The sequence below is a fragment of the Hyaena hyaena genome, unplaced genomic scaffold (genome assembly GCF_003009895.1).
Source record: "Hyaena hyaena isolate Hyena2069 unplaced genomic scaffold, ASM300989v1 scaffold_251, whole genome shotgun sequence".
NCBI classification, from domain to species: Eukaryota; Metazoa; Chordata; class Mammalia; order Carnivora; family Hyaenidae; genus Hyaena; species Hyaena hyaena.
In genome coordinates, this window is record NW_024080883.1 from 1,186,353 (window position 1) to 1,202,495 (window position 16,143).

Below are 16,143 nucleotides of genomic sequence, written 5' to 3' on the forward strand. Positions count from 1 at the left end.
AAGCGGGACCACAATTCCCACAATGCAGACTCTCCCAACCATAACAGTATGAAGCTCGGGTCTCAGGGTTACAGCTCCATTTACAAAGCATGAGTGACAAAGTATGTTGTTTTCTGTTACGATTGGTTACTAGAAAATTACATTCCTTTTAGGGTAGGAGCACTGTATAAGCTTTCTTATTTGTAGCTCATTGGTAGGAAGCTGAAGAGAGCTCAAGTTTGTTTAAGGTCAGAGTCAGCACTTCAGGAAAATTAGGACAGTTTAAGTTTTGGTTACGTGAGTATGAGTGTTTGGTCAAGAGGTATATCCAAATTGTTTGGGTTTTCCTTTAACACTGCAAACATAATAGATTGGTGTCATAAGCTGTTGTTTCATGTGTGTTGCTATGCATAAATAGTCATCAAAGCACTAATTATGCTGTGGTGGCCATGAGAATGAGCAGAGGCTCTAAATGCTAGAATCTGAAAAACCACTGTCTTGTTTGTGCAGAGGCAGTGCTTCTCAAGGGCTGCTGCTGGGCAATGACCGAGTACCGTAGGCCAAAAGGCCTCCTCTGATGGCTGACCATGGCTTGAAGGCTTCCTCGGTGGCATTGCTGAACCTTCCTTAGACAGTAACCGCATGCTTGCACTCACCCTTCCATTTCCTCCTTTCTCAAGGCCAGACTTGCTTATGGTCTGAAAGCTCTTCCAGCCTTTTCCATCTCCTCATCATTTTCCCATACAGGCATTTTCCCTAATAAAATCCTTTGATGTTTAACCCAGTCTTGATGTCTTATTCTCAGAGGACCCAGTCAAAAAGGCAGTAGGCCATGGGTTTGGTAATGGCTCACCTAACACCATGCAGCTAGAGGACACTGTACTCTTTGGAGGTGGAACACACAGTTTCTGGCAAAAGGTAGTGACCAAGTTGCTAGATTTCAGTTAGTTTTCACCAGTACATTCCTTTTTTTCCCCTTAGAGAGAGAGAAAGAAGGAGGGGGAGAAGGGCAGGAGAGAGAGAGAGAGAAAGAAAGAATCTCAAGCAGGCTCCATGCTTAGCACAGAGCTGATGTGGGGCTCAACCCAAAACCCTGAGATCATGATCTAAGCTGAAATCAAGAGTCATACTCAACCAACTGAGCCACCCAGGCACCCCTATCACCTATCACATATCACTCCATGGTGAATGTTGTGTTCTTCAGAAACACTCAAGTGGAGGTAAATGCTGTGATAGGTAGGGATGATACTGGCATTTGAAAACTATGGAGGGAATGATGCTTACAGAGATAGGGGAGTTGGCTGGTTATTGCTAAGTTGTACTGACACCCTGCAGAGGGATAATAGGAGATGAGGGCTATAAACAAGCAGTTAGTATCTAAATATGAAAGCCAGAGACCCTGGAAGGTAGCTTCCAAAGATGCCCATCTCCTGCTGAGGGGCAGACCCAGTTGAGCAGCAGCCTGAAGACTTGGTTGTTGAAGTACCAGAGCTCCTGGGACATTTTAATTCTCTGGAAAGGCAGGTCTGCCATGTGAAAGTCAGGGCCCTTGTGTGGAAAACCTGGAACTCTGAAATAGGAACATCTGGAGGTCTAGAGGATATTGCTTCTGCATCCTTCCAGACCCTCTGGGATTGTGGAGGATTTCCCTCCCTGGAAAGAACTAGCATTTCTGTAGCATCTTCCAGAACAGCAGAAATTTCACCCTAACAGGCAACAGATTATGGCCACTCAGCCTACCCCTGCTACCTTTCATGGTTGCCAGGACAACAATTAGGGTAAAATCTCAGAGTATCACAGCTGGAATTGTGCTGAGCCTTACAAAGGAAGAAAGAGACTATCCCCCTAAAGAATTATATGAATGAGCTAGCATATACTAGTAAGAATCAGGAAATTACTCCTGGAAGTAGATTTTGAAAGTTCTTGATCAATGGGGACAAAGTGTACAATTGAATAAGCAAGAATGCATTGACTTGGGGATACTCTACTAAGATTCAGGATTTAAAAGCCCAGCAAGGACCCAGAGGATAGGTTAACTCACAGCTGGGGTAGCTCCTAGAAGCTGGGGTAGCTCCTAGAAGCTTGGGTAACTCTCAGCAAAGTAGAAATGTCCAAATTGTCCTAGCAGAACACAAATGAAGGGATTAAGTAGCTAAAGAAGTGAGCATGTGGTATGGAACATAAGGCCAGAAGACCCACCAGAAGATTATGTTCCACAGGAGGGTCCAGATAGCACATCATTCACCGAGGCCATCAGGAATGCACTAGTAAGAGTAGAATCAGCACCATTAAGAAATTCTCTGATGGCTTTCCTCTCCAGGCCGGAAATGTTGGTACTAGAAGCAGCTGCATAACTGGGCTGGCTAGCATTCCTGGAGATGACAGGGCCTTGAAGTAATAGAGGCCAGATGGCAGCACTTGTCTATCAGGAGCTAGGAGGCTGTAATTACCATAATGACTGGCAAGACCGCGGGGCAGCCAAGGCTGCTTGACCCACAGGGAGTTGTAGAGATGGTTAATAGAGCATAGTGTCTCTAGGGGCAAAACAGATGGACAGCTAACGAGGGTGTTACTTAACATTACAACCAAATAAAGATAAGAACAGAGGAGTGAGATGTCGAGTGGTTGCCCAACAAAGTCACAATCACTTGCTCAGTTCCTGGATCAGAACAAATTTTAATGTTTATAATCAATTTGGTAAAGAAGAGGCTAAGTCCCTGGGAGGAAGGACTCTACCACACCACGGTAAGTACCATGACAATACAGTGCCTATATGCATTATTTGAATTGACACATTTGGCAGTTGGAATAACCCCACATTATGTCTCTGGCCTCTGAAATAAGAGCTATCATAGCAGGATAGTCAGATGGAAACCTCTGAAATCATCCTCCCCATAGTAACTTTAAAACATTTGTGGGGCGTCTGGGTGGCTCAGTTGGTCAAGCGTCCGACTTCGGCTCAGGTCATGATCTCACGGTTCGTGGGTTCAAGCCCCTCATCGGGCTCTGTGCTGACAGCCAGCTTGGAGCCTGGAGCCTGTTTCAGATTCTGTGTCTCCCCCTTTCTCTGACCCTCCCCTACTCTCTCTCTCTCTCTCAGAAATAAATAAAACATTTAAAAAAATTAAAAAAAAAAATTTGTAATATCCCATGAAGGGGTGTGGCAAAGACGAGCACCAACATTAAATATGTGAAGAGTGGCTCTTATCAGATTGCCACTTAATTTGATACTCAGGCCCCTTCAAAAGTCAGATGGATCCTGGAGAGTAACTGTAGACTATCACAATGTCAACCAACATCCTAGATTGTAGCTACTATGCCAGCCAGGGTACAGCATTAGAGAAAGTCAATATGGTGTCAGGTACACAATATGCAGTCATTAATCTAGTGAATGCATGTATTCTATTCCATCCCAATCAGGAAAGAAGAACAGAAATAGTTTGTATTCACACAGATGGACATGATACTCATTTAAAATTTTCCCTCAGGGCCATGTTCACTCTCCTACCCTCAATCATAGCTCAGAGAGATCTAGACCTTCAGGACATCCCACAGAACATCATACCTATCTATTACATCTGTGATTTGATGCTGATTATACAGGAGTAATAGGTGACAGTAAGCTGGAGACCTTGGTAAGATGCATTCACTCTAGAGGATGAAAGAGCAAAGATTCAGGTGCCAGTCTTTTTAGTGAAGTTTTGAGAACCTAGTGATCAGGAGCATGCTGGGACATGCTCCAAAGTAAAAGACAGCTTTACTGTATCTTGCATTCCTTACACAAAGAAGGAAGGAAAGCATTTTGAAGGTGTCTCTGGCTTCCTGAAGCAACATGTTCCAAACTTGGGAATATTTATTCCCTCCATGTTACAGAGTGATACGACAAAAGGATGCCAGCTTTAAATGGGGCCTTAGATTGCATGGTAGTATAGAATGAGTACTTCCACACAACCTTCCTTCCCTTTATTCTTCTCTTGGGATTAGTCTTGCACCAAGATCCGATTGTTGACCCAGCCTTTGCCCAGCTCCCCTCCCATTTTCAATCCCAGGCATATAGCCTAATAAAACTGTCATGTCTAATCCTATTTACCCCGTGACTCTTGGAAGATTTGGACGAACACAAGTGTTATAGAGCAAAGTCACCTAAAGTATAAGGAATCGGGGTGCCTGGGTGGCTCAGTCAGTTAAGCATCAGACTCTTGGTTTCATGATCTCATGGTTGTGGGATCGAGCCGTGTGTCAGGTTCCACACTCACAGTGTGAAGTCTGCTTGGGATTCTCTTTCTCATTCTCTCTCTGCCCCTCCCCCCACATGTTTATGCAAATTGTCTCTCTCTCTGAAAAATAAACTTTAAAAAAAGAATAAGGAATCATTGCCATTGCTAACAGTTTCTAGAGGAAATAAAAGGGGAAAAGCAAATTTACAGTGTAAGGGTAGGATGGGTTTTTGGGTAAGAAAAACAAGACAGTGTGTGTAGTACTTCTCATAATTCTACTCTCTCCACCCTCACCTAAAGAGAGACCGTTGTCTGATGTGAGGAAGAGTTAATAATAGTATTATTAGCATGACTTTGGTGGTGTTGACTACAAAGCCAGATAAAGATATCAGAGATTGAGAATCAATCAGCCATTAGTAAAAGTTCATTAAAAATTGTGGCTTAACCAGACAGGAGGACTGATAAATAGATATTTCAACCAGACAGTTAAGGATTAGTGAGGGAAGTTAGTTACTACTAAGTAGAGAGTTACAATCTCACGTCACGGGTAAGTAATTTAATCTACTTTATTTAATTTAGTGATTTAAGACTCAAACCTGAATCTAATTGTAAACAACCTAGTCTGAAAACTAAGGGTTTAATATTCTTCTTGTGATGACTATGAAAGGGGCATAACATGTCTATCTCATGTTAGGAAGAACCATCCTGACCACACACAGCCACCTGGTTTTGTCAGAGATCTGTAGGCTGTAGGTGATCACATTATGACACACAAAAATATGCAACTTTGGCATAAAGATTATTTTGAGCTGAAAACAACTGAGAAATAGCAGATGCCAAAAAAGTTCTCTGCTCTCTCCCTCCTCCACATTTGCCTAAAATCAAACGTAGACTTCCAGTCACCGAAGACTCGTAGGAGCCCAGAGACAGTACGGAGAGAAACCTGCTTAACAATTGTTACCAAAACAGTCTTTATCTTCAAGTAGTTTCTCCCATATACTTACCTGGGAAGCCTGAGACCCCTTTCCGTTATCATGTCACTTCTCCACAGACATATTCTTTGTTAGGAGGCGATGTAAGCCCAGTTTTAACCACCTCTTTGAGTACTTTTATTGAGTTTCTCCTGCAGGTATGCTCACTGCACATTAATAAACTGTTACTCTCTTTTGTCAGTCCAGTATATAGGGCCACAGCCAGAAAATCTAGGAAAGACGAACAAGATTTTTTTCAACTTCAACTTGTTAGATGCTCTATTTTGATCATTATTTATTGAGCCAGTAACCTCAACTTGTCTGAGATGATAAAACAATTCTCTTAGTAGAGGCAGATATACCAGGAAATGAGTGAAATTTATGGTCAGGGAGCTTCCCTTGCATTGCCCCTTTTAAGGTCCTGTAGCTGATTTTGAATTCAAAATTTCATATTTTTTAATTAAAAGGGATCCCTATTCCCCATAAATTGCATAAGCTCCAGGACCCACAGAGCCTAGGGCTGTCCCAGGAACAGCCCTGTATAGCCCTGTCCAGCCCTGTCCCTGTACAGCAGGCTGAGAAAGTTGGATATTGTCACAAATAGGGATCTATATATGGATGTCAGGTAAGACAGTGACACCTCGAGATTTGCATTTTAGAAAGATTACTCGGAGAACAATGTAGACAAAAGTGTGAAAAAGGACCAGATCTGCATAGAAACTATAAGGAAGCTATCATTGTATTCCAAACAAGGATAAAGACCTTTTTCTTTTATAAAAGGATTTGGTGTTTCCTTTGAAAGAACAAGATCCTCTAGGGCATTTCTAATTTTACTTATAAAAGCTTCTGCCTCCAATTTCAGAAGCATTATTCTTCCTCCAAGAAGCTGAGGAGATTCAAATCTTTTGCAATGTAACAATCTGTCCTTGCCTTCAGAAAGTAAAATATGGGGGGCGCCCGGGTGGCGTAGTTGGTTAAGCGTCCGACTTTCGCTCGGGTCATGATCTCGCAGTTCGTGGGTTCGAGCCCCGCATCGGGCTCTGTGCTGACTGCCAGCTCAGAGCCTGGAGCCTGTTTCAGTCTGTGACTCCCTCTCTCTCTGACCCTCCCCTGCTCACGCTGTCTCTCTCTCTCTCCTAGAAATAAATAAAACATTTAAAAAAAAAAAAAAACTCATACTTTAAAAAAAAAAAAAAAAAGAAAGTAAAATATGGAACTTTCATACTCAACAGTGCTAAATTACTAGCATAAGGAAAATAGCAAGAATTTGTGTTTTAAAATTGACTGTCGGTTTAAAAATTGAAAACAAAACAGGTTTTCAGAAACCTCTTTATTCCAATAAGAGACTCAAATAAAGTATATGCTATATCCTTGGATGGTAAACTCAATATTATAAAAAATACCCTAAGAGTACACATTTTAATATTAAACAAGCTTAGAGTTCATCTGGAAGAATAAAAATATGATAATCAAGATAGAGAAAGATGAGTTGTTCTACCAGAGAGTAAATCTTACTTTAAAGCCATGAAAACTAAAACAGTTTTAGAGGCATGAGAAAAAGAAAAGAGAAGTCTGTTCAAAGTTTGGAGTCTAGAAATGGATTAAAGAAGTATAAACATGTCACATTAATAGGGAAAAAAATAGACTGGTAGGTGGTTAGTCATTTTTTCACAGCAGTATGGTGTTAAGGGGAAACCAGCAACTCCATTCAATGGGGGAACTGTGGGGAAAATCTCCTCTTCTTCCAGGGGAAGACAACCACACAGTCTATGTACCATCAATTGTCTACTCTTCCTCAGAAAGTTACTATGAAAAATCCATACTCTGACTCGGGGTCCTGGGGAGAAGGAAAAAAAGTTTTACACCAAGTTTATGAGTATTCCTGTGAATTCTGCAGTTACAATTTAAACACACACACACACGCGCACGCATACATACACTGACCATGTAGATCAAGCACAAAGACTTATTGAAAATGACAAGTTTTTGGAAAATCATAGGAAGAGTTTTTAGTTATACATTCTTGATTCAGGACTATTTTGGGATGAGTTCTTTGGAATTTACTTAAACACATTCCAATTTGAATTCTTAGTAAATGGGCCACAGGTGCATATTCTTCTCCAGATTCTGAAAATATCTGATTATATATGGCAGATTCCTTGCGAAAGTCCCTAGGCAAAGAGAGTTAACTAATGCCCCTGCACACTTAAGCAAAAGACTAAAGGGCATCAGCCCCCATGTTAGACACAAAGGAGCGGAGCCATCAACTTTGCTCTGAAGTTTGGCTCCTCGGGCCAGAGATCTACCACAGTCATATTGGTTTTCCTCCTGGTGTTCCCTCACTAACTCTTCCCAACCTTTCAGAACCTAGGAAAAAGTGATACTAGAGACATAGAACATATCATAGACTATGAGATACAGAGGAAGCCCACCTAACTGTGTCCTGTGAGAGGCAGGAAGAAAGAAGGATGGAGAGCCTTTTTCCAAAGCACACTCTACTTCTCTATATCATAAGTTGCACTTGCCAATTGACAGGTGTATCCTGCATTAGTGTATGAGATATCTCAGCACAGACACCAGGCTTATAAGCCTGTGTATTGCTATGTCTACATATAGCACCTAACACATATATGTACTCTAATATTTGCTGTGCAAAAAAAGAAAACATCTAGAAAACACTCTCTGTGGCTGTCAAAAGCAAAATAGTGATCTCTAGGATCTATTAGTTTGGGCTTTCACATTCACACTTTCAGAAAGAAAGGAAAAGATGTTATCTCATTATCAAAATCTCACTAAATGCAAAGATAGAATGTATTACTGCTTGGTATATTCATGAAGCAAAATATGCAGATATGGAGTAGAAATCATCTCTACTAAATAGTTAGGACCAAAAATAAGGCAACTGAATTTAATGTTTTATTATCATGTAATGGTTTGGGCACCAGGTTCCACCCACAACGAGGTGCCAATAACCATTTGAGAAAATGGTCATCAGAAAGGCTGGCATACTATGCATTGAGATGCAGAGTTGTACCATGGAGGTGTAGCACCTAGCAAATTTTGCCTTTATTAGTCTCTAGAGAGCCCCATTAAGAAAGCTTGTTCTTATGACATTTATTGTTTACTCTGCTTGAATTTAATTTTTCCTTGGGGAAAGAATCTCATCCCTGCCTATAAAATAAATTGAATTTTCTTAATCTGGCCCTTACAGAATAAATCTGTTTCTTTTTAACCTTTAAAACTCTGAAAAATAAGATCAATCCTTCTTTTTAGTACCCAGTGTGTACCAAATCAAAGTGTTGCTATCACATATGATGGAATAGAACTCTTATCAAAACACTAGACTGCTGCATTGTTTTCAGTTACTTATCTGCTATTTTCCTGACAGTTTATACTATAGTTGATCAATAGGTTATAGCTTTACCAATCTTAATTTCTTGAAAACCTTAGCTCAAGACCATCTTCACTATTTCAGTTCATATCTCACATAAAGAAATTCAGAAGGGTTGCATTTTAATGTCAACTATTGTAGTAAAAGCTGTCAATGCCTACCCAGACCTCTTTGCCAGGCTGATTTTCTCATTCCCTAGTTGCCATAAATATTGACCACTCAATGTTGACAGCTGCAACCTTCTCCAGAAAATCACCCTTGGGCAATAGAAGCCACTTCACTGAGAGATGTCTGGGATAGCCCATAGCCAATGACTGAGTGAGACACGGATATAAAGGCCAGTTTTCTTGCCTTAAAGTGGGACATCTTTATGGTTCCATTCATGCCCTACAAAGCACATCATGATGCTTATTATAAAGTTCTGTTGCATCTCTTTCTTAATAACTATCACTTTTTCACTATTCCAATCGCCACTCTTTTTGGGACCATCTCTCACCTGACTGTACAAATTGCCTTCAGAATCAATATTCACCTTCCTATAGTCTCTTCTCTACAATATTGCTGGAACACTCCAAGATGCAAATCTAATCATCTTCCATTTCCCCTTCTCTAACACACACACCCCCTACTTACACCTTTTATTAACTATCTCCATCACTTACAGAGAGGCAGTAGACTGAACTCAGTTCACACATCACATACTATGTTTCTCTCCAAAAAAAAACGAGACCATGAGGTAAAGCAAAGCCTTGAGATATGGCATTTATCTACCTTGAGAACCAAAGTGAGCGAAAGCAGTTAACCAGAACCTTAAATGGTGTTAGAAGACTTCGATTAGTAGAGAAGAACTAGAAAATGAAGTAAACCCAGGGGAACGGGTTACAAAAAATATTCCCCTTGTAAATTAGGGAGTTTGTTATAGCAAGTTAGGACTTAACATGTCCCGCTGGTGTTCTTGGTGGGCAAGAATCTCTTTTACCATCTAGGCCAGGAATCTCTTGACACATTGTATGGGAAACTTCTCAGGTTCAAGTTGGGATGATGATTGGTTCTCGGGTAGGTGAGTATAGTTTAACACTGGAAAACTGTAACAATAAATACACTAACAATGAAAGTCAAACCCCCAATAGTAGTAATGCTAAAGAATAATTTGTGCATCTTTGATACTTAAGTATCTAAAATTTGAAAAACTGGCCCATTACAGAAATAGACTGACTTCTGACTCCAGTCTATAATATGTAATTGTGTAACTGATTTAGATTTGGTTTTACATTGCAATTTGTTTACTAATAATATTGGAATACTTATTGGAACATATTCCCCTTCCCTCCCACCATTTTAAAAAATTTTAAATTCAGGAAATTTAACAGCATCTGGAATGGCTTGTCAGACAATATTAAAACAAATATGATAAGTTTATGAACAGTTTTAAAACTTCTATAGAAATTGAAGTTGTAAATTCCACCCTTAAACTTGACTATAACAAATTTCCTACATTTACAAATGGAATAAGATTTGACTATCAAAATAAAAAGGTAGGAACAACTTCTCAATTTTGAACTTCAGTGCATTAATAAGTATCTTTAACAATTAAAGTGGTCCCTGAAATATTTTGTGTGTAGAGTGTATTAATTAGGACCTCATATTGACATACAAATCCAGAATTAGATCCTTGCAAAAATCATAAACCGTGACAAAATTAGATCAAATTCCTGCATGACACAAATGCCCCCTCCTTGAGATGGTGCATGAGTTTTCTAGTTCACCAATCTTTCCTACTCCCTGCTCCTCCCTCTACCACATTACTTAGTCACTCATTTACCTTTACAGTCCTGGTCCTTATAAAGGAATTTCCTATTTCAATTCATGCATCTAGAGAAGTGGTTCTCAACAAGGGGTGATAATGTCCCCAAACGCCTAGCGGGCAAAGTCTGGAGATACATTTGTTACAACTATGGGTGGATACTACTGTCCTGCAGTGTGTAGAGGCCAGGGATGCTGTTAAACATCCTACAATGTGCATAACAGCACCCAACAACAAAGAGTTATCCAGCCTAAAATGTTAAGTGTTAAAAGCCAAGAAATCCTGACCTAGAAGGAAACATATAAAATCCTCCAACATGGTGCAGAGGCCTTGCGATGACCTTTGTATATTCTGCAGATGAATCCAATATATGATTTGACATTATATGGGTCACAAATATCTTCCTTCTTCATTGTTTATACAGGCCTCTTTTGTATCTAAGTTCTTAAATATTAATAAGTTTCTCTTTCCTTTACAATTTGTTCTTTATTTCCTTCAAGAAATCCTTCCCTACATTGTTCCCTTGTAAGCATTCTATAAGTATTTCACATTTATGTCTTCAATCCACCTGGAATTTATGTTTTGGAATTCAGAGATGTAATTTTATTTCTACAAGGATAACCCATAGCTTCAGTAGCATTTACTGAATAGTTCATCTTTCTCCACTAATTGGTAACACCAACTTTGTCATATATTGACTTTCCAAATAAACTCCCACCTGTTTCCAGATTTTTCTATTTCCTCTTACTCCTCTGATGTCATTAATTTAAATTACACTTTGATTAGGAAACCTACTATCTGATATCATGATTCCTTCCCCAGTCTTCTTTACATTTACTCTTATGTATGAATTTCAGTACCAGCCTCTTGTAATTTTATTCAAAATTGCATTGAATTTAATGATGGGGTTAAAGATAACTAATTTTTCTTATTCATGAACATTGTATCCCTGTTTGGATTTTTCTATGACTTTCAGTGAAATTTAATAATTTCCCCATAATGTTAATGGTAGACTTATTCCTGGGTGCTATATATGGTGTTTTGAGGTTTTTGTTTTTCTAGTAACTTTTTTCTTAGTTGGATTTAGTATAAGGCAAACTAAACTTGCTGAGCTGCCTTCATAGCTTCTCTGTAGAGTCTCTTGGATTTTTTTTTTTTTTTAACTTAATCATATCACTTGCAATAGTTCCTTCTTCTGCAATACTTACTAATCTTTTTCCAGTGTACTGGCTCTGATTTCTAGTACAGTTTAGAAGAGTGGGTGTCTTCATCTTGTCCTTGATTTTAAAAGGCATTGCCTTTGATGCTTCACATTTAAACATGACTTTTTCCTTTCTAGATTTTTGGCACATACTTTCTGTTAGGCTAAGAAAGTTTTATTCAATTAGTGACTTCCTAAGTTTTTAACATCTTGAATGGGTGGCACTAAGCCATTTATAACACAAAGCAGGTTTGTTCTTTAAGCATGCCCAGTCTTCTTGAAGGACTTGTTCTTATATTTGGAGATATACCTAAAAAGCTTTCCTCCATCTTTGAACCTGACTCCTATTCACCCCCAGCCTTGCTCAGTATCTTTCAGGGAAATCCATTTGGTTTAAATCATCTTTGATAGGGATACTGTTCCATTTCCAGAAATCAGCTCATTCACTCACAAAAAGATCTTAAGGGCCTTAAAAATTACCATCAATCATTTCATGGTTGGCCAGAGATAAAAATCTAAGTCAGAAGCCTGGCCAAAATTGTGGCCAACACATAGAGCCAGGGATAAATCTCTTAAGATTCTTGAAAGGAAGTAGGAACATGCATCAACATTCCTTTCTCTTCGAGCTTTTTTCTAATTCCCTGGTCAACATATAAGCTACTCCTGTGAAACTACTAACAAAAATGTACCCCAAAGCTTCCAAGAGGCCAAAACAGTCAGATGAGGATATAAGGGTGCATTCTCACACATGTGAAGGAAACTACTTCCATCGGGGAAAGAGAAGTGTTATCGACTATTGTGGACAAATAGTCAGCAAAAATAATCCTTTTATAAAATGAAATAAAAATAGGCTTTATAAAAATGAAATGACATTTCAGTGTTGTTTCCCATCTTTTTTTTTTTTTTCTGTGGGAAAACACACAATGTTGAACAGCTGGCTTTTCTTTTGTTTCTTTCATTCTGTCTAGGCCACAGTTACTGGGGGACACTTTCTAATTTAGTCTGTTTTCTTCTTCACAACAATGAAGGGGAAAAATAATTCTTCATACTGCTTTTGAGCCAGGATGCGTCAGTATTGTACCTGGGAAGAAAATGGCTAAGTTCTGGGACAGGTGGGATTTTTTTCCCCTCAGTCAAAATACATATGTTATTGGAGGGTTTTTCAGCCAAAAAACATTTGGTTATTTCATCTTGAGTGCTATATATAATTTTCTGAAAATGTCAAAACATCTTATGCAGGCAGCATGCCTTGAGTAAACATCTATCTCCCCGGGTGTTACTAATTTACCTATAGCCTTTTTGAGTGTCATTTAAACAGCTACAGGTTGTTCATTGATTAACCAAGCATCCTAAAGCATGGAAATGAACTTTCATTTTTTTTCCTCCAATTGTAACATCTACCTCGCACTCTGAAAGTGATACGGATATACCATAGCATCCCTTGTCCATATATATGGTGGCTGGGGTGGGGATGTAGGAGTGAGAAACACGCTTCTACGGAAGCAAAGAAAAAGACCAAATCTGCAGTGGGGTACAGTTGAATCCAACTTTCCAATCTATCTTTATTTTTTATTTTTATTTCTTTAAGTTTATTTTTATGTATTTTGAGAGAGAGATAGAGAGTAAGCAGGGGAGGAGCAGAGAGAGAGGGAGACAGGATCCTAAGCAGGCTCCGTGCTCTCAGCACAGAGCCTGATGTGGGGCTCGAACTCAGGAACGTATGAGATCATGCCCTGAGCCAAAGTCAAGGGTTGGACCCTTAACCAACAGCCACCCAGGTACCCGGCCCACCTATCTTTATTAAAACCAGCTGGTTAAATGACTTGCAGTAGGCCAATAAAATGTTACTTTTTTAAAAGTCAAGTCTTGGGGCACTGGGGTGGTTCAGTCCATTGAGCTTCTGACTCTTTATTTCAGCCCTGGTTATGATCTCACGGATATGAGGTTGAGCTCCAAGGGCTCTGAGCTGGGAATGGAGCCCGTTTAAGATGATCTCTCTCCCTCTCTCTCTCTGCCCCTCCTCCTCACCCCCACAGGTGCACACACGTGCATTCTCTCCCCCCCATAATAAAAAATAAAGCAGTTATCTGTGGCCCTTCCTTTTGAGTTATTTTCTAAATTATTGTATATATTTCCTTTTTCTGGTAAATGGAAAAAAGTATTTGCCTGATCTTTCACCTTAGTATCAGAGAGACGTTACGTCTAGACTAATATTTGAAAAGTGCTCCTCAACCCATTTTCTAACAAAAACAAAAATATATTACAGATAAATTTCAAACTTCAGTTGTGTCAAAAAAAGTGACTTCTGTATTGTCCAGTAGCAGGTATAATACATCGGAGATCTCTCCCAAATCACATTATAAATACAAACACACTTTCAGCCTCGTCCCACACATTTTCTTCTCCCTCGAAATCTCCACACATATAACACTTACCTCATTTTTTAATGCAGCTTTTTGGAAAACTGCTTGATACACAAGCCTTTTTTGAAAACTGTAAAGCTGCGGTCAGCTATGTCTCCTTTCTTGTTTTTCTAATAGCTGCAGAGTACGGTAGTAACTTTAGCAACACAGAGCTATAGCACAGAGAAATTCAAGATAATCCCCTTTATTTTGTTGATTTTAACAAGAAACCTCAAAACTTTATGCTACGTGTAATGGGCTTGAAACAGATGCATCAGCGGGATGTGAATTTAGAATTCATGTTTCAGAGGTAGAACAAATCCTTCCCTATGCCTCCTTTTTGCTCATCTTCTGCCCTTTCCACACACCCCCCCCTTCCCTTTTCTAGCGTCAGAGTAGCAGCGGAGGATTATAGTATTCCACGGATTGTAATATATTGTACTGTTAAATGCAGCAAATACAGAAACCTCTTGTTGGAAAGTTCCTGAGGTGAAGGGAAACCTATGACAGCGACTATGGTGCAACTCCGAAAACTTCCAATTTTGACAAGAAAAATGAAAACATAGCAGTGTGCTGGCTTAGCCTTCAACAGCGCGCGTCTTGCTGTTTTTTTTCCGTGCTACCCGCTGCTAACTGACTCCCGGCCTGCAGCGGTCTGTAACCACCAGGCCCAACCCGCCCCCAGCCGCTCAGAGCCACAGGGAGAGCTCTGCAGCATCCGGCTCCGCCCCTCTCCCGCCAGGAGGCGTGTCCCGACGGGGGGCGGGACGCCACGCCCCCACGAAGGACGGGACCGCCTCTCAGCCGTCTCTCCAGAGGCGAAGCTGGTGGGGGCGGGGGGAGGTGAGCCATCCCGGCGTGACGTCATTCAGAAAGCCCGTCCTGGTTGGAGGGAGTTTAGAAGACAACAGGGCGGGAAGGAGGCGGAGTCTAGTTTCCTTGGAGACGGGTTGCTCGGCGGTCGCTTGGTAACCGGTCGCGGCGGTCCCGGCTGCGGCAGCGCAGGCGGCTGAGGCCGCCGAGGTGTGTGGGCCGGAGCCCACGCGGGGCTCTTTCTGCCTGCCCTGTGATGGCGGCTGCGGCGGCAGTGGTCACGCCGTCAGGTTTGGAGGATGGGGTGTCTCGGTCCCGAGGAGAAGGGGCCGGGGAGGTGGTCGTGGAGCGGGGGCCTGGTGCGGCCTACCACATGTTCGTGGTGATGGAGGACCTGGTGGAGAAGCTGAAGCTACTCCACTACGAGGAGGAACTCCTCCGGAAGAACAACCTGAAGCCCCCGTCCAGGTGGGTGCCCTCGTTCTCCAGCGCCTGGGTGCGGGCCAGGCCCGGGGAGATCCCTCCTCCGGCCTTCTGGGGACCCTTGAACGGGGGTTGGCACTTGCTTCCATCTTCCTAGGCAGGAAGGGGCACTTTCCCCGAACTTGGCGACACAGTCCGTGGAGTTCACCGAGTTTAGACTTGGTGTTTTTTCAGAGAGGGTAACGTTTCAGAACCGCAGAAAAGACTGGAAGACGGCTTGCCTAGTCTTTAAAGCACCCACACACCTCCACAAAATGCAAACTGTGTTTTTTTCTGATTATAAAAGTTATAAAAGTACCTATTGTAGAGGACTCAACACGAGAAAATGTGTAGAAAAAATACTGAAATCACCCATAATGTCGTCTTCAAAGATGATTATCATTTTAGCTGCTTCTAGTTTTTGTTTTCTTCTGAGATAATTTGTCTCCACAAGTGGTAACTTAGGACCTTGCTCGACTTTCTATGCAGTAAGCAAACTTGTTGATTAATTGCTGTGGTTTAAACGACCCCTGCCTTTGCAGTAACAGTACTCTCAGAAACTAAGAAGTGGAAAAGACAAATGAAATGACAGCTTTTGGAACTGTGTCTATCATACAGCCTAAAATTCTGCCCGTGTTGTGGTGGGGAACAGTCCCTCATGTCCTCAAGTCAGTGCCATCAGTTGTTGAGGGTAATGCACAGCTAGTATTTTCTCTTCCAGCTAGTGTAGTTTAGTGATAGCCAGATAAATAAGATAATACTTAGATTTGCTTATTGTGTAAAATGCAATTTGGATTAAAAATCTATAGTGCTTTCTTTTAATGCGTATAGGTTGGCTAAAATAATTTCCCTTGACAGTTTTGATCTTATTCATTGCCCTCTTCCAGTAACTTGAATTTTAAG

General features: G+C 40.8%; 1 protein-coding gene across 1 annotated transcript in view; it reads left to right on the forward strand.

The window, feature by feature from the left end:
• The first annotated feature begins 14,937 nt into the window (after window positions 1-14,937).
• IFT57 (intraflagellar transport 57) overlaps window positions 14,938-16,143 on the forward strand; it is a 53,346-nt gene continuing 52,140 nt past the window's right edge. The window contains exon 1 of the mRNA XM_039244983.1: window positions 14,938-15,246. Within this exon, the coding sequence (XP_039100914.1) occupies window positions 15,035-15,246 (212 nt within the window). The 5' untranslated portion in view covers window positions 14,938-15,034. The remainder of the gene's footprint in view (window positions 15,247-16,143) is intronic.